Source organism: Protopterus annectens, chromosome 11.part0 (assembly GCF_019279795.1).
Source record: "Protopterus annectens isolate FY-2018-M chromosome 11.part0, PAN1.0, whole genome shotgun sequence".
Classification (NCBI taxonomy): domain Eukaryota; kingdom Metazoa; phylum Chordata; order Ceratodontiformes; family Protopteridae; genus Protopterus; species Protopterus annectens.
In genome coordinates, this window is record NC_056745.1 from 150887144 (window position 1) to 150909358 (window position 22215).

At 44.1% G+C, this 22215-nt stretch overlaps 1 protein-coding gene across 1 annotated transcript in view; it reads right to left on the reverse strand.

Moving 5' to 3' along the window:
* WDR91 (WD repeat domain 91) overlaps positions 1–22215 on the reverse strand; it is a 1072555-nt gene that overhangs the window by 667913 nt on the left and 382427 nt on the right. Inside the window, exon 5 of the mRNA XM_044087550.1 lies at positions 740–947. Within this exon, the coding sequence (XP_043943485.1) occupies positions 740–947 (208 nt within the window). The remainder of the gene's footprint in view (positions 1–739; positions 948–22215) is intronic.

Sequence of the window (22215 nt, forward strand, 5' to 3'; positions counted from 1 at the left end):
AGGTCCTCTGCACATACATTTACATGGCATTTCATGCTAGATTCCTTTTTCTAAATCCAGGACTAGCTTTGCTAGATCCGTTCACCAGGGCTTACTGGAACCGTATCCTTCCTCCTCCCAGGCTGGAAAGGCTTTGGTAATCAACTCATGTAGCTTAAAGGCTACTGCAGCACTGAGAATGATGAACACAGTACAGTTGTATTATGCTGTACTTACTCATAACAGGAGATGCACCCACCCTCCATCCTACTACTATTGTATGGTATTTGTATGAAAAGTGTATGGTAATTAATTATTTCTTGTTTATTTACTTTCAAGATATGTATGCTACTTTTTAACTTTTAGAGTCCTAATTCACAGGAATGATAAACATCACTGCTGTGAATTGATGTTCCCAGTTTTTCATTTTTGTAAATGCACACACCAGTAGCATGCCATCAGAATGTCACACAAAATCATTTCACATTTACATTAATAGGGTCTCAGAGAATCCAAGCCATATCAAACACAGCTATTTTTTATGCAGAACTCAGGACTGTACAGATCTTCTGGTTAAAGTCAATTACAAATAAATACAAAAAAAAAAAAAAATTCTTTGAATTTATATGAGCTATCTGAATTAGATAGACCTGGTGTACCTTTAACTGTTATGAATTCTGCTTAGCACTAAATGCAGTAAAACAAAATAAGGTAAAAATCAATGTTTTTGTTAAAATTATTTGACTTGTAAAAAGGATATGCATATACTGAAAAAGCACGCTCAAGAAATTATGCAGAGACACCAAAAATGTATCTGCCCATTGTCGAGAGAAATAGGTAGCAAATGCTGGATTCTGATCAGCAGCCGGGAGAAATGGGAGAACAAACCAGTCCTTCCACTCAATCTGATTCTGCAGCTCAGATGCTTGCTTCTGAAAAAAATCCTGGGACTTGTCCTGTCTGCCCGTCTAGGAAACACAAACATGCACAAGTAAGAAAAAATATTCTGTTTAACATTGTACTTTTATGATACACATGCAGATATTACAAAGTAGAGTTTATCAACAAAAAGCTTCTCTGGTGATATAACCCATGTTTAATGATTTTCTTTCCTTTCCCCCAACTTAGTAAACCCCCACACTGACCCAGTCTTATAATTTCACCAGTCAATGCATCTAGGTGCAGTCTGTGTACTCAGATGAGTATATTTTTTTGAGCATCTCAGAGGTATATGACTTACAGAAGCCAGAAATTTACAACTAAACAAGTGCCTGACTACAAGTACTTGTACTTGGTCTGCTTGGCATGACTTTAGATAAAAAGTTACCTGTAAAAGATCATTATAATTTTTATGGCAGTAAGGAGCAACAGCTGAAAATAATGCATTTGCTTATTAAGTCTGTCGATGATAACATTTGGAAAGAAGTGCACATATTTCAACTATGGGGCAGGGAGAGGGAATCACTCATGACCGTGAGCATAAAATGGAATTTTCTGACTGCACCTATAACTGGCTAGTCCTACCTTAGCAGCTGAAAGCCTGTCATGACAGTTACACAAAGAACTACAGATCTGTACTGGTGTGTTTCTGCAGGTATCAGGTTCTCGCCATGGGGTACCAATGAGCTACAATGCACATGCCCATGTGTATAATACCTATGAGCTACGTTACACATGTGCATGTGCACTGAGGTTTCTATTGGCAGCCTTGCTCTGATATAAATGTGCACCCAACCTACTGTGACCCAGAAATGGCCACTTGTTTGCCATATGTTGGCACAACTGCATCACTGCAGACTGGACCTTGGTATACTCCAAACATCCTCCTCTGAGCACCATTGTGCAAGCAGTTTGCCTCTGAATAAAATGTCCCAAGTTGTAGCACTCCTGGGAACAGGACAGTAACTATTAGTGCTGAAGAGCATTGGAACAACTATATAATTCCACTTTTAAAGCACATGATAAATTCCAAAAAGGGGTCAATAAAACTAAGCTAAAATCATTAAAATTCAGTAACAGGCTCTTTCGTTGTTTGTACTGCTCCCACCTCCAGTTCTTGGTCTATTTGTGATGCAATGCTTGAAGTCCTTCGTAAACATTAGGAACAATAAAGGCCAGCAGAGGTTAGTATGGTAAAAATGGCATTACAGGTAAGCAAATTTATTCCTTGAAAAACAAACTGCATAAGTGGCATAAATTAAAATCCTAGATGTCAGCTTATTATTTTTAAGCCACTCCATGCATTCCTCAAAATGCTTATCTTTTCTTCCTGGCTCTGTACTCTACCTTCAAAGGTTCTATTTAAAGGGATGAATTCTCAGGCAAAAGTCAACTCTATTCCACCCAGGAGTTTTACTCGAGCAGAGACGCCATTTTATATCAGCTCACAGTTTAATTCAAGGAACTACAAATACTTTAAATTGTAGATTATTATTGAGTAATAGGAATTCTAGCTCATTACACACATTACAGGCAATGAGCAAAGTTACTTAGTTTACATTTCCGGTCCCCCACCCCAGACAATGTCCTCAGACAAAGGACAGCCAATTGTTTATGCTGTTCATTTTCTCACACAAGCAAAAAAAAAAAAAAAGTTGTGGAATGGATTCATATACCATACTGCGAACTGGGAAGAATTATGACCTACCCCAGCAACTCCATAGCTGAAACTTAAGAATGATAAGACAGTAACAAAGCTACACACCCATATGTTCATTCCCTTCTCCTTTCAAATGTTCATGAAGTACAGTTTTGTACCTACCATAAATGTAGATGTTCGAGTGTTCACCCTGCTGCAGTCATCACACTTGGGATATCCTGTCGTCAGGCAGTCCCGCAGTCGGCTGGAATTCCAAAGTCTTGGTCCAGCATCGGTTGCTGTCGCCTCCTCCCTGACGTCAGTGTGCCAGGGGTATATATAATGCAACCGACGCAATTTTCTTCAGTTTTTCTTGCCCCAGATGTCAGGTGCCCCCAAAAAGGTGGTCAGAATTAGTACCGAATGGAGTAACCACTGTACAAACACAAAATCCCTTCAGCTATAAGCAAATACATCAGTAAGGCATAGAAGAGATTTAGCCAGTAGAACAGAGGGGATGGAGGGAGGGTAACCTGGACTGCAGCAGGGTGAACACTCGAACATCTACATTTATGGTAGGTACAAAGCTGTACTATGTTCATCGTGTTACCCTGCTGCAGTCATCACACTTGGGTTGAATCCCAAAGCTAAGGTAGGGGGGAGGTATCATAGAGGGTTAGTGGAGGCAATAAGGCCCTGCAGAAATGCAGTGGCGAAGCCCGCCCTGGACTTACAGTAAAGAGGTAAGTGATAGTGTTTGGTAAAGGTGTGTACTGAACTCCAAGTTGCAGCTTCTAAAATTTCCTTGGTTGGAACCCCCCTGAGAAAGGCTGTAGAGGTAGCTGTTGCCCTGGTAGAGTGGGATCTAATGGGAGCAGGAACTGGTTTCCCATGATGGGTATAGCAGAAACGTATGCAATGACCTATCCATTTAGAAATGGTTTGCTTTGATATAGCCTTCCCTTGAGAAGCTGTAGCATAGGATACAAAGAGCTGGTCAGATTTTCTGAAAGCCTTAGTTTTGTCCAAGTAGTAACGAAGCTGCCTGTGAAGGAAGGAATACAGGAGTCTCTCACCTTTGTTCTGTGGATTGGGGAAGAAGGTGGGTAAGTGGATGGTTTGATTTAAAGCTACACTGGAAACCACCTTAGGCATAAAGGAAGGATTAGTTTGTAGAGAAACTCTGTCTTGATGAAAAATGAGGAAAGGTTCCACTGCCATTAGTGCCTGTAGCTCTGAGACTCTTCTAGCTGAAGTTATTGCTAGGAGCAGGGCAGTCTTCCATGATAGGAACTGAAGATCTGCAGAGAAAGCTGGTTCAAAGGGAGGAAGCACTAGTTTTTCCAGAACAAAGTTGAGGTCCTATGTTGGTGTAGGAGCTCTCCTGGGTGGTCTAATGTTTTTTGCCCCTCTGAGGAACTGCCTTAGAAGAGGATGTGAAAATAAAGGTGGATCCGTGTTGTAATGAGCTGAAATAGCTGAAGCATGGATTTTAATTGAGGAAAAGGAAAGACCTTTGTGCAACATCTCAGCTAAATACTGTAGAATGTGAGGCATGTGAGGCTGAATTGTGTCTTGGCCTTTAGCTTGGTTCCAGGCACAAAACCTTTTCCATTTGTCCGAATAAGCCTTCCTGGTGCTTGGCCTCCTGGCTTCCAGAATAACATCCAGAACTGCTTGTGAAAGAGGAACTGGTTGGATGTTTAGTTGATTTTGCCATGCAGCCAGATTTAAAGTTTTGAGCTGGCTGTGAAGAATCTGACTGTTTTGTTGTGTGAGCAAATGGGGTATTTGAGGCAATATCCATGGTGGGCTGTGGGCCATATTTTTCAATAGCGGATACCAGTGCTGGCGTGGCCAGTCTGGGGCTATGAGAATCAGTCGTGGTCTCTCCTTTTTGACTTTCAAAAGAACCTTTGTGAGGAGAGGCAATGGAGGGAAGGCATATACTGTCAGGTTTTTCCAACTGAAAGAGAGAGAGAGTCCACTTTCCAAGCTTGATGGTGAAATGTCCTTGTACAAAATTTTGTCAGTTGACAGTTTTGAGGACTGGCAAACAGGTCTATGTCTGGAAGGCCCCATTTTTGAGTTATCATTGTAAATATTTGTGGATCTAGTTTCCACTCGTGGAGATCTTTGATGTTTCTGCTGAGGTCATCTGCCAATGTGTTCTTCTGTCCTGGCAGGAACTGAGCTTGTAACTGGACTTGGTAGGCCAGAGCTGTGTTCCATAAGATCATTGCTTGCCTGCATAGACGGTAGGAATGTGTACCCCCTTTGTTTGTTTATGTACCACATTACTGTGGTGTTGTCCGTCTTTATTGCAAGTTGTCCTGGATGTAATAGATCCTTGAAGGCTGTCAGAGCTTTCTGTACAGCTAGCATCTCATTTTGATTTATGTGCAAATTTCTTTGATCTGCAGTCCATAGGCCTTGAATGCATTGTCCTGCCATGTGTGCCCCCCAGGCGTAGTCTGAAGCATCTGTTGTGATTGTTTGCCTGGCCGGGGGCAAGGTGAAAGGCTGACCCTTGTTGAGGTGACATGCCTGTGACCACCATAGAAATTCCTGTTGTAGGCAGATAATGAGAGATATCATTGTGTCCAAACTGTGGCTGTGTTGAGACCATACGCTTTTTAGGTACCATTGTAATTTCCTCATATGCAGCTTTGCAAATGGTATTATTAATATGCAAGATGCCATGAAGCCCAAAGCCTGCAGAATTTTTCTTGCAGTTAATTGGGTCTTTGTTGCCACTGTCTTGAAATATTGAGTCAGTTGTAGTTGCTTGTCTGGCGTAAGATAAGCCTTCTGGGCCATTGTATTCAAGCTGGCACCCAGGAATGTCATTTTTTGTGAGGGTACTAGTTTTGACTTCTTTTCGTTTACTGTGTACCCCAGGCAGTTTAGTAGATGTTTTACAAAGGCCAGATGATGTAAGAGAATGTCTTTGCTTTCTGCTTGGATGAGGCAGTCGTCCAGGTATGGATATATTTGAATTCCTCTTTGTCTGCAGTATGCAATTACTGGTGCCAGGCATTTTGTGAAAACTCTGGGCGCAGTAGATAAGCCAAAGGGCAGTGCAGAGAATTGGTAATGGGTTGAACCTGCAATGAAATGGAGGTTTCTTCTGCAACTTTGTCTGATAGGGACATGCAGGTATGCCTCCTTGAGAACCAACGTTACTAGCCATGCTTCCTTGCCCAACATGGGAAGTAGCTGCTGTAGTGTTAGCATCTTGAATTTGGGTAAGTGTTTAGAATTGAAAGATCCAGAATTGGTCTCCAGGCATTGTCCTTTCTGGGCACTAGAAAGGGTCTTGAGTAAAATCCTTGACCTTCCTCTCGAGTAGGTACCAGTTGAATGGCTCATGTCCATGAGAGCTGTAATTTGTTTTTGTGCCTCTGCCCATTGATTTTGTGGCAGGTTTGGCATTCCTTTTTTCAGTGGCAAGATGTGAAAGTGGAATCTGTATCCTCGTAAAATTATGTCTAGGACCCATTTGTCCTTTGTGACAATGTGCCAGTTGTCTGCAAAAAGTGCGAGTTTTCCCCCCAAAGGGGCTGCCAAGAGAGTATTGCTTGGCCAGATGAGGTGCAAGTCATTGAGTTTGCCTTCTGGTGGATTGAGACCCGTCTTCTCCTCCCTTCTGTGTGGTAGTGCCCCATTGGCGAGGTTTATACTGGGCCTGTGGTTGCCCTCTGCCCCTTGGGCGTCTGTATTTACCCCTCTGTGGTCTGTCAGTGGCTGGAAAGGACCAATTTTTTGTTCATAGGTTCATAGGTTCATACTAGGCTATCTGCCAGAGGGCATTTATAAGCCTAGCCCATAGTTTTGCGGCTTACGCCACCCCTTAGTTTGGAGAAACTATGCCCATTATTTAGCTGTGCCTCTGTCGAGCAGTGACACTGAGGTAACCCCTGGGGTGTATCTGCGATCTCCCATCCATTGGTCAAGATTCCTCTTGAACAAGGCCAGCGAGGTGCTCTGCCTCACATAAACCGGGATTTTGTTCCACAGCATAGGGAGTCTTTGGGTGATGAATCTATCCCTCCAGCACGTCCTATTAATAACCGTGTCGAGGTTTAAGTCACCCGCCCTTGTGTCTCTAAGGGATCTAGATTTTTTGAGATGAAGCATATTCATCAAATCATGGCCTTGTATGTCAGGCACAGGTCGCCTCTGAGCAAGCGGTACGCAACTGAATATAACTGGAGTTCTTTCAGTCGGGCAGCATAAGACAGATTTTTGAGACCCTTTATCCTTTTGGTGAGGAACTTTTCTGGCCTCTCCAGCTGCTGCAAGTGTCGGGTCAGATACATTCCGAATGGGGCATTGTACTCCATCATTGGTCTGATGAGTGATGAGTATAGGGAGACTATGACTTCCCTTGATCTAGATGTGAATCCCTTCATGATAAGGTGGGCAATGTAGAAGGTCTTCCTAACTACTTTAGCAATATGAGTGTCGAATGAAAGGCTACTGTCAACCTGGGTTCCCAGGTACCTAATAACTTCTTCTGTGTTCAGGGGATTGCCACCTATATGGTAGCTAGGGGTAACCTTATTTTTCCCGAAGGGTATGACTATGCATTTCTTGGCATTTAACTTGAGGCCATGGCTCTGGCACCAGTTATCCGTTTCTGTGAGACCCTTCTGAAGGATATCTGTGTCGGATGTGTTTTCAACTACGGCACCCAGTTTGCAGTCATCTGCGAACTTTGTCAGCCATAACCCTCCTGTGTTTGCTTGTACTTCAGAAAAGTAGATGCCAAACAAGAGTGGGCCCAGGACTGAGCCCTGTGGGACACCACTTGTGACAGGCTTAGAGTCTGACATGGCGCCAGCAACTCTGACCCTGTAAGTTCTGTCACTCAGGCCAGATGAGGTGCAAGTCATTGAGTTTGCCTTCTGGTGGATTGAGACCCGTCTTCTCCTCCCTTCTGTGTGGTAGTGTCCCATTGGCGAGGTTTATACTGTTGGCCAGTTTCTGCTGAAGCAAGGGGGTTGTACTTGTAGGAAATCTTTGACTGTCTGCATAGATTTTGCCTTATCTTCCATTTTCTTTAAAACTTCTTCTGCTTTAACTCCAAAAAGAACATCCTGCTGTAAGGGAGCATCTAGTAATTTTGCTTTAACATGATCAGGCAGAGTTTGTTCCTTTAGCCAAGCATGCCTATGTATAACAGACCCAGTGACAGCTGCTCTGCAGGAGGCCTCCAAAGAATCAAACCCACATTGTAAGGTAGGTTTGCCCACCTGCTCAGTGGCGTGCAACAGATCCTGTACTTTCAATTCAGCTTGTTAAGGGAGAGTGGTTATTCTTTGCTTTAACTGAGAGATTAGAAATTGCTGATACTTAAGCATGTGAAATTGACAATTCAGTGCCCTCATAGCTAGTGTGGCTGAGGTGTAAACCTTTTCCCCCCACCTGTCTAGTGCTCTGGAATCCCTCTCAGAAGGTACTGGGTTTTTAGCCATAGAAGCCTTAGCCCCCCTGGGACCCTGGGAGATAGTCTCTGGGTCAGCTATAGGGCTTTTGTAAAGAAATTTGTGGGAATCAGGCACTCTGTAGTATCTGTCAGGCTTAGCCGGAGCAGGAGGTAGAGAGTCTGGGTTGAAACTGGATTCTAAATAGACATCATCCACAATGTCCAAAACTGGTGATATGGCAAGTGGTCTATGTTGGGGAAGTAAAAGAAACTCTCTGAGCCTTTTCTTTGAATCAGAGTAGTCCTGACCTTCCCAGTGAAAATGTTCCCTCATAGTGTGTAAAGTTTCCCCAAAGGAGTAGACTTCAGGAAGAGAAGCTGAGGGAATAGAGTCCTCAGCATCAGAATCGTCATAAGGAGAGAAGGAGTAGTCTTGGCCCTCAGAAGAGTCTGAAGAAATGGACATTTGCTCAGAGGATGCCAATCTTCCTCTTGTCTAGGCCTTTTGTCAGGAGGGGGCTGGGAACCCCTGATTAAAGAAATCAAATCTTCAGCCATTTTGAGCATCTGTTTCTTAGGCATGGGGCCTTGAACAGGAGACTGAAGTGAAGTCCTTTTAGATTTAGAAGGAGCCTTCGACTTAGAAAACGTTTTAATGGTGAGAGTCGGTCTGAAAACGCCTTCAGAAACCGATGGCGTTTCTGTAGCACTGACGTCTTTTGAAGCAAAGTCGTCGGAAGGGCCTGAAGTAAAAGGCTGCGTCAGCCTGGTACATTCCATCAAAATTTCCGTAGCAGTCTCAACTTCCAGATCTGCGGTAGTCAGGGGCTGCGTCAGAGCCTCACTGAGGACCGGAGACCGGATCTGCAGAGGCCTCGGAATCTGGTTTAGGCCTGGGCTGTCTGTCCTTATCCCTGTGTTTTTTGTGCACGCCGGTAGTCGGTTGCTCTGACAGCATGGTGTAGTTAAATTTCCTATCGAAGTAGTGGCATGCGAAATCAAAGCATCTTTTAATAGTACGCTTGTTAAACCTAGCACAAAACCGACAAGAAGTGACATCGTGGTCTGGGCCTAGGCAAGGTATGCAATAAGAATGAAAATCCTTATGAGGTATTTGCTTCCCCACAAGAAATACAATTGTTAACTTTTTCTGACATCGGTCTGAGGCAAGAAAAGTTTACTTAGCTTTATAGAAGACTTCGGTCTGAAATTCGAATTCGAAAATCTCAGGAGTCGGCCGACCGGCACTTGCGAACAGCTTCTGCTTCGGGCACTGCGCGGCAAGAAATACAGAAGAAAATGGCGTTGGTTGCATTATATATACCCCTGGTGCACTGACGTCAGGGAGGAGGAGACAGCAACCAACGCCGGACCACGACTTTGGAATTCCGGCCGACTGCGCGACCGCCTGATGACAGGATAACCCAAGTGTGAGGACTGCAGCAGGGTAACACGATGAACATCTTACCAATTGCTACCACATCAGTGTTAAGTATTATAGCAGAGAGACCCTCCCAGCCAGAAAAATGAGACAGCAATTACTGCCTCCTTTCCTCTCCACCCCTACCTAGCCTTCTTGTGCCCACAATACTAGTTAAACCTAGGTCACCACCTTTACAAACTGCACTAAGGGCTTGCTGGAACATGCACATACACAAAGATCCAGTATAAAGTACGTATTTCTCACACAAGCTAATTACGCATGCCTCACCTTACTTGTGCATGCAGCTGTACAGTAATACAGTATGGTAATAATCCACAAAACAAAGAGCAGAGCCTCTTTTGTGAGCATGCCACCCACACATCAGCTACACAATGTCACTGAATGATTAGTGGTAGAGTAAAAAGGTTCGGCTGTATCAGCATACTTACCATGCCACAGACGTTCAAACAACCCTTGGTAAAGAAAATTCATAATCTGAATGAAATAGGGGTAGTACTTAGTTTATAAACAGAAAATAAGACATCAAAGTACTATCAGAACTGTTTGTTGTATAACCTAACTACTGCACAATATTATTTGCTCTTTTAGAGGTTAGGTCATGGCCAAAAAGGGTTAACTGACCAGCCCGTCTAGGTAGTTATCAAATAATAATAAATAAACAAACAAACAAAAACAAATAAATAAATAATTTATTTATTTATTTAAAGAACCACTCCTTTGGTTTGATTTTTTTTTTAGGCATTCAGATGTCTTTATGGGCAACTGATTGCACCTTGTGCTACTATTAAAGGTGCCAGGCACTACAGATGTAATTACACATTTGTGCTCTTTTTGGTGCCTAAGAAGTTGCAAACAAGGCAATAATACAAAGCTCTTTAGGAAGGCTAAAAGGACTCTAAAAGACTAAATCAAGACATGTAAAACATACAAGGCAAATAAATACAAAAGTATACTTCTATGTATGTTTAAAGAGGATAATGCAAAAATACTCAATGCACTATACGTTTAAGATATGCAATGTAACAACACAGCAATTACCTCTAAAACCTGTAGCTGGTACAAATTTAAAGTACAGTTGTATAAGAACTCACCATAAAAGTAGATGATCAATTAATGACTGGTATAGTATTACTGACAGATGAGATCTCCTGCAAGGATAGCCTTACATCCAGTCATCATACTAAAGCCTGTGCACTTTCCTCCCTCGCTGTACTTCTGATGTCTGACCCAAGCCCAAAGGTGAGAGGTACATAAGGGTTGTACAGGCAAAAATTACCTCATGAGTTACTTGCACTAGACCAATAACTGAAGTAGGAGGACAGGTAACCATATAACTATACACATATGTAAATGTCTATAGATAAAAAGGAAAAAAAATGAAATAAACCTTGACCAGATTAAGGAACAAACAAAAAAAGGGTCAGGAGGATGGGATATAGTATTGCAACAGTGACCAGTAAGCCATCTATTACTATGGTAAGTTCTTGAACAACTGTACTGGGTCTTTCCAAGACCACTGCTGCAGTGCTACTGACAGATTGGACTAGTAAAGCTGTTCAGAGAAAAGGGACGAAGAAGCAGGAGTAGAATTCTAATCCAACAGATCTGGCAGGATAGAGCTAGTAAATCCGGCCCTAGGTCTTGAAAACACATCAATGTTGCAGTGTTTACTAAATGTGTGGATAAAATGACCAAGAAGCTGATAACGAGCAGTTCTAGTATCCAAGCTCCAGAAGAAGCGGGAGCCCTGGTGGAATGAGCCTTAAAACAGGCATGAAAGGAGTAACAAAAGGAACTGGCTTGAAAAATCCAATTAGAAATGGTTTGCTTAGATACTGGCAAGATCAGTTTCTATTCTAGGAAAGAAACAAAGAACTGATCTGATTTCCTATTATCTTTTGTTTTGCCTACGCCCATCCAAGGAATACAAAATTCTTTCCCTTCTGTTTTGAGGTGAAGGAAAGCAAGAAGGCAGACTGATGGACTTGTTCAAAAATAACTCAGTAACCACCCTGAGCATGAAGGAAGGGTTAGTTTTAAGAAAGACCCAATCTTTGTGAAAAACAAGGAAGGGTGGAATGGCCATCAATATTTGCAACTCAGACACCATTTTAGCAGCCGCTAACAAAATAGTACAGGTACAACATTTTAGTGTAGTAGCAGTATCTTGTTCAAAAGGAACAAGGGTCATTTCTTTTCAGAACATAGTTAAAGTCCCAAGATGGGAAAATAGGTTTTCTTGGTGATATGATGTGGTGGATGCCCTTCAAAAACAGCTTGATTTCAAAATAGCAGACAGGCTGAGACAGCTTACAAGTGAACTTTTACAGAAGAATACGCCAGACCAGAGCTAATAATTCACAAAGATATGAAGGAACAATGGGAATTCCCACTTAAAAATGATACTTTTTTTGCACCATTAAGAAAATCTCTTCCATTTTGAAACATGAGTTAATTGCAGTGTTTGGGGATGTGAGGGAATAAGACAGCCCCTGTTCTTTGTGAGCAGATTCATCCTGTGAGATAACTTGTGGTGACTACCCCTGGCCAGTAGGAAAGAAAAGGGAACAAGTGCTGTCTCAGTCAAATGGAAGTCACAAACAAGATTTTTGGTTTTTACTTACAGATTTCCAGAAGGACCTTTGGAATCAAAGGAAGGGGACAGTATTGCATACACGAATCTCCCCTGCCATTAAATATACATGCCATCTGTTTTCCATGCTTGGAGGCATGGTACCCTGGAACAGAACAGTTTTAGTTGTCTGTTTGTGACGGATCCACACAGTCTACCAGGTTTTAGTTATGCCTCGAGCCACAAATCACTGTGTATGTTTGATTATTGTTAGATCGGACATGCCACTACCTCACTATATGCTGCTAATATTGTAATGATACAATATGCTTAAGAGCAGGCCTTGCTCACTGATTACTGGTAGAACTGAACTTTTGTTGACCTGTAAGTTGTTTGTCAGCTTAAAAGATGTTTACCAGAATATGGGGATTTCAAGGAGGAACTATATCACAAGTTTGTGAGCTAACTGTTCTTTAGAAAAGGAAAGTAAGGCATAAGACCAGACATTATGAGACTTGTTTACAACTTAGGAAATGATCTGTAATTTTCTAAATATTCCCTCAACACATGATGAGCTTGTAATGTCATATTTTCTACAATATTCCATCAACTCATGATGAGCTTGTAACTGAACCTATTGACCCTGTTGTTTGTTCAAGACTACAAAAAGCTCAAAGGCTAAAATGGAAATCATCATCATCATCCAAATTTGATCACAGTACCAGCCTGAACTGAGCTTAAGAGCCATTTTGCCAGTGTCGGCCTTGCCCTGACTGAACAGATAGCAGCACTGGATAGGACTGAAGTCTCCCTATCAGTGGCAAAGATGATTTTATTTATGCATATGCTTGTAAGTACATGATTTATTAGTCTTTTTCTGTTTATCTAGTAATTTTTTGTTCAATAAATTATTAAGTTTGAGCCTTGGTGTCTTGTATCATTTCTAATCCTGTATTAACCTCAGACTTTAAAGTAACGGACTAGTTCATTTGGCACTGTGAGCAGGATCTGAGGTTTGCAGTGGAAATATCACAACAACCAATGTGTTTTCCTTTAAAACATATAGGCATAGGTAAGAAGGATGCTGTGTCAGGTACCCCAAATAAGTTGGGCGTTGGTACTATGATGCCAACATTGTTTGGGAAATGGGATCCTCTTGCTAAGGTGTTAAGTCAAGTTTCACCCTCTCCTTCCCCAAAACCTTTGCAAGAAAGACCTAAGGCAGACCCCGATAGTCTAGCTAAAGCTTTATCAGACCTAAAATTGGATGATAATGGAAAAAAGGTGAAGGAAGGGGTGGGAGCAGCCGGATGGCTGATCTTTGAGGCAATTCAGGAATTAGACAGAGATGTAGAGAAACTAAAAGAAAAATTTTTAGAGTTAAAAGAGCAATGTAAAGAACATGCTCATACACACAGAATGGATAGAGATGCCTTAGAAAAGGCAGATATGGCACTTGTCAAAGCAGGAGAGGAAGCTGAACACTGGAAATCTAATTCAGTGACTTTAGCTACTCGAATAATTCAGCAGCATAGACAGCTGAATGGAAAAAAGCGTCGCCTGCCCTCAAGGCCACGGGTTCGTGCTTTGCTGTGTAAGGCAGAGTTTGACCCCGAGAAGTGGAAAGGTGATCTCCCCTCAACTGATGAGGGTGATAGTGATTTTGAAATAGTAAATTCCCCATCAGTAGAGGCAGGTCCAGTTATTGAGAGAAAGGGACAGTATACTGGGGGGTGGGGGGGGTGGCGCCACGACAATGGGTTGAGGTGCGGAGTTATACCCAAGCTAAATTATTAAATGTAATCCAAACCTATAAGCAAAAGCCAGGGGAAACTGTTTTAGCGTGGTTTCTTCGGGTTTGGGATACAGGGGGAGAAGCAGTGTCTCTAAATGACGAAGAAATGCACCAATGTGCATGCTTGGTGTTTCATCCACGGTTAAAACAAACAGTAAATAATGTAAATCATGAGGATCCCCAGGTGAATACACTGGTGGTGTGGTTAGCCTCGGCTTTCCGAGCTACTTGGCCTGATGCTACAGCAGTAGCTGATGAACATTAGCCTTGGAAAACAATAGCAGAGGCAATACAACAGTTAAGAGAAATGGCTATGTTGGCTACCATTTATTCATTGAAATTAAGGAATGGGACATTAGTGCTTCCGAAAGGGCCAGATGAACAAATGATGACCAGCAATATGAAAAGTAAATTGATCAAAAATGCACCACAGTGGTGAAAAGGGCAGTTGATGGCTGCCCTGGCAGGCTATGTAGGTCAGCAGATATGGGATGTAATAGCCACTCTAAATCAAATGGCAGAACTAGTGGAAGAAAAAGAACAGAGAAGAGCTAAAAAGGCAAATGCAGAGAAGCCAAAAGATAAACCTGGTGAGAAAGTCACGAGAAAGCAAGTGTTTCTGGATCTATTAAGGTGGGGGGTAAAAGTTGCAGAAATAGATGGGAAAGCTACTGAGGCATTATATAAAAAGGAAAGCAAAAACAAAAAGAGAAAGGCTCAAGCTCTGCAGGCAAAAAGCAAACCCCTACAAAAAGTCCAATCAGAAGTACCACTGAAGGGAAGGTAGGGTGGAATCAATTATATCCTGACATCCCTGCTGATGAGGAGCTAGCACAGTGGCAAAAGGGGGAATTTAGTGATGAGAGAGAATGGGGAGAAAAGGAATGAAACCCCGGCTGAAAAAACAGAGACAAACTGACTAGTAGGCGGGTCCCCGGTAGCTAGGGGTACAGTAAGAGAAATTACACCGGGGGACCGACGCCCTTACATACCCTTTACCATTTTTTGGAGGGGAGGGCCACAAAATGTGATGGCTCTGGTAGACACAGGATCAGAAATAATCATTTTTGCAGGCAACCCCCGTAAATTTCATGGACAATATGTAGAGATTGATGGTAATGGAGGGACAAAAACATTGGGTACCAAAAATAGAAGTTATGTCCTTACCATAACGTTCCATGTGGAGTGTTCATCTCGCCTTTGTTCTTACACATGGGTTCGGAGCCGATCCTCGGCTCCGTGTCGGCCGCTTGCAAGCTCTGCATCGAGAAGAAGCTCGAGACAATCTAATACCCACAATCCCCCTCTGCCTTTACCTCAGATCTAGTTTGCAAGCAAACCAGTCTCCAGAGAGAGCACACTCATGCTTACATCACATATGCACAGAACTAAGAGTCTATATATATATATATATATATAGACACATCCACATATATATACATGTCAACTATATACACAACAACTGCAAAGCAGAAGCAGAATGCCCCAGGCCAGGCACCAAAAACTGAACGTTCTTCCTAAGGGTGGGAGGGTGGGAATGTAAGAACAAAGGCGAGATGAACACTCCACATGGAACGTTATGGTAAGGACATAACTTCTATATGTGATAGTGTTCAATCTCGCGAATTGTTCTTACACATGGGTAGCGTCCCTAGCTCCTTGTTCCTGAGGAACTCACGGAAGGACGTTCTTGAGCACAGTGGAACCAAAGGTTGCCCTGTCCCTAGAAACCTTGTCTACCTTATAATGAGAAATGAATGTATGTGGCTTAGACCAAGTAGCAGCCGCAAATAGAGTCTAGTGGTAGGCGGGCTGCATGAGCCAGGGATGTAGACACTGATCTTGTGGAATGTCCTTTGGGTTTGTGCAAAAGAGTTTGATTTGAAGAATCATAGACATAGATTATACAATCCGTTAACCACTTAGAAAGAGTTCTTTTGGTAACCGCTACTCCTTTCCTGTTATCAGCAAAGGCCACAAAAAGTTGATCAGTTTTTCTGTGATCTTTTGTTCTATCCAAGTAAAACCTTAGCTGTCTGTGAACATCTAATTTGTGCAACATATACTCCATTTTGTTGGAGTGATTCTTGAAGAAGGTGGGTAATTCAATGGACTGATTAATATTATTAATAGAACAAACTTTAGGAAGGAAGGATGAATTAGTTCGAAGAGAAACTCTGTCAGAGTGAAAGATCAAATAAGGGTGCTTAATGGAGAGAGCTTGAAGTTCAGATACTCGCCTGGTGGATGTAATGGCTACCAAAAAGAGAGTCTTCCAAGACAAAAATTTCAATGGGCAAGAGGAGGCTGGTTCAAAGGGGGGCAACATTAACTTAGATAACAATAAGTTTAGACTCCAAGGTGAAGTAGGAGATCTAATTGGTGGTCTAATATGAAAAGCCCCTTTTAAAAAGGCTTTACAAAGTCTGTGGGCCATAACAGGAGCCCCACATTCTTCCACATGGAAATTAGAAATGGCAGCCAATTGAACTCTTAATGTGGCAGGAGAAGCACCCTGATGGAACAAGTCTGTTAAAAACTCTAATATTTTATTCAAAGGAGCTATAAAAGGATCCACTTGCTGTGTATTCGCCCAGAATACAAATCGCTTCCATTTACTAGAATATGTTTTAGTAGTGGAAGCTTTATGAGAAGCCACTAATATATTCTGAACTGCAGGCGAAAGAAGATCAGACCTGGCTAAGTTGAATTAGTGCAGCCAAGCTGCTAGATGTAGGGACAAGAGCGGGATGGGGAGCCCCTGACGAGTGAGTCAATAGATCTGGCTCTGGGTCCAGGATCCAGGGTCCCCGAATGCAGTGTGTCTTCAGGAAGGGAAACCAAATTTGACGAGGCCAGAATGGGGCAATGAGGATTATTGTCCTGTGCAGGTTTCTGGCTTTCTGGAGAAACTTTGATATCAGGGGAAATGGAGGAAATGTGTACAGGAGTCCCGGGGGCCAATCGTGAATCAGTGCGTCCCTGGGGACTTCCCCTGGAGGGGGTAATAGGGCAAAGTAGCTCCCGCATTTGGCGTTCATTGGAGACGCAAACAGATCGCAGGAAGGCTGGCCCCACGTGCGAAAAATCTTTTTCGTAACTGACTGTTTTAGGGACCACTCATGCGGTAACAGAATTGCTCTGCTTAGCCTGTCGGCTATGACGTTGGATGACCCCGGGATGTGCGTTGCTATTAGAAAGCAACCCGTGGACTCCGCCCATTGCCAGATTCTCATGGCCTCTCTGCATAGCTGATAGGACTTGGTTCCCCCTTGTTTGTTTATGTACCAGACTACCGACATGTTGTCCGTCTGAACTGCAATAGTTCCCAGAGGAAGAAGGGGAGTAAAGTGTTGCAACGCTAGAAACACTGCCCTCAACTCTAGAACATTGATGTGCAGATTGTACTCCAAATTGGTCCATTCGCCTTGGACTGTCTGTCCCTGAAAGATGCCCCCCCCACCCTATCAGGGAAGCGTCCGTGGTCACCGTAACTGTAGGCGTGGGTAGCACAAATGGTCTCCCCTTGGAAAGGTTGCACGTTTGAAGCCACCAGTTTAGGTGCGTTTTGCATGTGTTCGTTATAAGAATCTCGTGTGTTAGAGGTAGTTGTTGGAACGACCATTGTGCAAACAGTAGCCATTGTAGGACTCTCATGTGCAGCCTTCCCAAGGGTATTGCAATAAGAGAAGCTGACATGAGTCCCAAAACCTTCAGTACCAGTTTTGCTGGGGATTTCCTGGACAAGAGAAGAAGACGATGTGAGTCTGAAGTGAAAGTATCCTTTCTGGAGGAAGTCTTAGAATTAACTGATGTGTGTTTAATTCCGCTCCTATGAACAAGATACTCTGTGATGGCTGAAGTAAGGATTTTCCAAGTTTACGGAAATTCCTAGGTGAACACACAGTTGAAGAGTATAGTCTCTGGCCTGTACTAGTTGACGCTGGGTGGTGGCAGAAAGGAGCCAGTCGTCCAGATACGGAAACACCTGGAATCCTTGGCGTCTCAAGTGAGACGCTACCACTGCCATGCATTTGGTGAAGACCCTGCGGGCTGAGGTCAGACCAAAGGGCAGGGCTCGAAATTGAAAGTGACTGGCCCCCAGCCGAAGCGCAAATGATCTCTGGATGCCCTGGCCATTTTGATGTGGTAGTATGCATCCTTCAGATCTATTGAGCACATCCAGTCGTCCTTCTGTAAGAATGGAAGGATCGATTGAAGCGTGACCATTCGGAACTTTTCTTTCTTGACGAAGGTATTGAGGTCGCTTAGGTCCAGAATGGGCCTCCAGTCCCCTGTTTTCTTTGGAACTAAAAAGAACCTTGAGTAAGTCCCGAATCCTTGCTGGTCCGCTGGGACTGGTTGGATGACTCTTTTCTAGCAGCTTTGAAATTTCTATAGCTGCTGGCTCTCGCAGATGGGGCGGTACATCTGGGAGTCTTTTCTTTGGAATGGGATGGGATAGAAAGGGTATGTTGTAACCTCTGGTAACCACGCTTTATACCCACTTGTCTGTAGTTATGTTTTGCCAGGCCTGAGGGTATAAAGCTAAGCGACCCCGACTGCCTCCAGAGCAGGACGGTCGGGCCTCCTCTCAGGAGTGCTGGAAAGGTTTACCAGGAGTGTATCCCTGTCACCTTGATTCTGCGGACCCCTCTGCCGCCAGGGTGGCGTCTTCCACCTCTGCCCCTCCTCTGCCTCTAGAAGGGGCATCACCCTGTGTGCCTGGGAAAGATCCTTGGGGTTTTGAAACCACATTTTCCACCACGTTGCCCTTTGGGGTACGGTCTGGTTGGGGTGGAAAACGGACTCCGACAGCAGACAGAGTCTTTCCCTCCTGTTCACACCGGGTAAGGGTCTCCTTTACTTTGGGGCCAAAGAGAGTGGCACCGTCAAATGGGGCGTTAGTAAAGGAAGACTTGAAGGCTTCCGAATGAACATAAGCGCATCCAGGATTGTCTGCGAAGAGCAATCGCTGAAGCTGCTGCCCTACTCGAACCTTCGCCGCGTAAGAGATCAGCCTCATGGACGAGTTCACAATGGATGTAAGGGTATTAAGTTGCGCTGTCACTTTCTCTGAGACAGCAGCATCTGTAGTACCCTGGAGGGTATCTCCCAACTCTTTGACTAGATCCCTCTGTAGTCGTGTAAAGTGGGTCAAATAGTTCAGGGATCGCATGGAAAAAGCCGCTGAACTAAAAATGCGCTTCCCATACCTGTCCATAGTCCTAGAATCTTTATTAGGGGGATGGACAGATGAGGAAGATTCCGACATCTCCTTTTTCGTGGCCGCTGCCACCACCATAGCGTCCACTGGAACTCCTTTTGTTAAGTAAGTCTTGTCCTGGTGTGCAGTGATAAACTTATTAGGTTTCCTTGGGACTGGTTCCACTGTGTCAGGAGCCTCCACGCCTTCGAGCAATAAGTTCCATTAATTCGAAGGGCGGAGTGACCCAGGAGGAAGAAGGGCGAGCACCGAATGCCTTCAGCAAAACTGACTCATCCTCAGAAGGGGGGAGGGACTGCCAGTCACCTCTCTGTTTCAGGATCTCCAATATGTCCGAAAAAGAGACATCTTCTGAAGGTGACTTAGGGGACCCTTCTGACTCATCTAAGTCAGTATCGGATGTCAAGGATTCTTGTGGAGAATCCAAGTGTCTCCTCTTACACAATCTTTTCCTAGGGACTTCTTCGTGGGGAGCATCCGAAGAAGCCTCCGAGGAAGAGGGGGCACCCTCCAGGGGTGGCTGAGACACTGGTGCTCGACGCTTGGATGTGGCCGTGGGTGCAGAGGAGGATAACGGCCCTTTATGGGGAGGAGAGGTTGCTTCCACTGATGTGGTTGTCTGGGTAGACAACACCTTCCTCATTAGGTCGAAAGCCCCCGGGTCCCGAATTGAAGAATCTCCCGGTTCCGAAGAAATGGGAAGAATCCCCGAAACAGGCACCGAAGGCATCGACCCCGAGGACGGAGCCGAATCGATCCGTGCCGAGGCCCCGAGGGGAAGAGTCGGAACCGAAACGTCGGTTCGACTCTCGGCCCCGGAACCAAGGACAGATCGTCGGCTCCGAGACTCCGGTACCGGGTCCGACGGAGTCGAGGTGAGAGGAACAGACCGAGAAAAAGACGGTTCTGGACCCGAGGGCTCCACAATCAGAAGATCAACCTCTTCCGGCTCCAAAGACTGGACAGGTCTCGGAGGAGGAATGGATGGAGACAATGGGAGGCCTTCAAGTTTCGACACCAACTGGGTGGAAACTGAAATAAGTTTGGACAGGGCCGAATGCTCCAATAGCTTCTGCACCACACGATCCACATCGACATCGGAGAGCTTGGAAGAAGAATGGGTCGAAGGAACCGAAGACGGAGCCGACCTCAATAAAGTCGATGGAGGGAGCTCCATCACCGGTTCCAAGACTCGAGGCTCAGGAACCGACACCAGTTGAACACTCGGCCCCGAAGTCTGTGGAACCAGTGATCTAACTTTACCCGAAGAGCTCGGAGCCGATGACTTGGGCTCCGACGTCTTCGATTCCTTCGAGGATTTTGATGCCTGGTCTGAAGCATCCAGAGCCTCCTGAAAGGAAGGTTTTAATAATCCTCTGTCCATGAGTTTCCTGCGCCTATCTGTCATGACCCTCCCACTAAAAGAGTGACAAATTGAACAGTCCTCTTGTAAGTGGAGAGGGCCAAGGCAGTAGACACAGGAACTATGGTTGTCAGTAACTGACATTTTTTGGCCACACTGACAACGCTTAAAGCCTGATTTAACTTTATCAGACATTTTACAGGTAAGATAAAAGTCAAGTCCAGTATAAGAGTCAAATCCGGTAGAAAAAGTCAAATCCGATTTTAATGTCAAGTCCGGTTGTCAAATTTAAGTAGGGTTGGTAGACCCCGAAAAACTCTAACCAGTTAATAAACTTAACGGTACCGAGAAATTCTATCCTACTCACACACACATACACTCAGTATATCAAAAGTTACTATTAGAACAAATTTTCTCTAAAATATAACAAAATAAAGTTATATCTTATCTCAAGATGCTCGAGCTAGCTCCCAGCGATGCGAACGCAGCAGCGGCAAACTAGATCTGAGGTAAAGGCAGAGGGGGATTGTGGGTATTAGATTGTCTCGAGCTTCTTCTCGATGCAGAGCTTGCAAGCGGCCGACACGGAGCCGAGGATCGGCTCCGAACCCATGTGTAAGAACAAACGGCGAGATTGAACACTATCACATCCAAGGTTAAGATAGATTTTGGGGATGGTATTCCTATTTTCATTGAAGCAGTAATAGCTCCAGTACCTGAGCACATTTTAGAAATAGATGTGTTAAAGGGTAGAACTTTGGAAATCACTGTAGGGCCATTTAGGTTTGGAGTGTGGCATTGTTCAGTCAACACAGTCAAGGCTGTGGTCCGAGGCAGTGCTAAGTGGGAACCACTTTATATTCCCACACCTAAAACAATAGTAAACATCAAACTGTATCGTATCTCAGGTGGACATGCCGAGATCACCGAGACAATCCAAGAACTGCTTTGGGTTGGCATACTCGAGCCAACAGTGAGTCCATTCAACAGTCCGGTATGGCCAGTAAAGAAACCTGATGGATCATGGCGGATGACTGTAGATTATTCGAGGCCTGAACAAGGTGGCCCCACCCTTAGCAGCAGCTGTTCCAGACATTGTTACTATCGTGGAAAGATTGTCTTCATCTGCTGGACCATATCATGCAGTTTTGGACTTAGCAAATGCCTTCTTCTCCATTCCAGTAGCAGAAGAAAGCAGAGCCCAATTTGATTTTACTTGGGAGGGGAGGCAGTATACCTTCCAAGTGTTACCACAGGGCAGGGTTATCTGCACAGCCTTACCTTGTGTCATGGACTAGTGGCTAGAGACCTAGCCAAGTTACAGCTGGATAAAGTGACTATTTTCCATTACATTGATAACATAATGATTACTGGACAGAAGCCTGACGTGACTATTGCATTAAAAACTGTAATCCAACACCTCCAGAACAGAGGGTGGGCTATAAATAAAAATAAAACACAACAAAGGGACATCAGTAAAATTCCTTGGTATGATTTGGAATGGAGCAAAAAGGAAAATTCCTGCAGCAGCACTAGAGAGTATTCAGAAAATTGCAGTCCAAAAAATGAAACAGCAGGCACAGGCCTTCTTGGGAGCAATGGGCTTTTGGAGGACATTTGTACCTCACCTTGGACTGATTTTGCGGCCCATTCACTATGTAACAAGGAACAAATGTGACTTTCAGTGGGGTACCAAGCAGCAAACGGCTTTCAAAGAAGCAAAAAAGGCCCTGCAGCAGAGTGTGGGGCTGGGCCCAGTTGATCCACAGCAACTTTTTATCCTTGAAGTAACAGTTGCCAATAATGTTATGTCTTGGGGGCTGTGG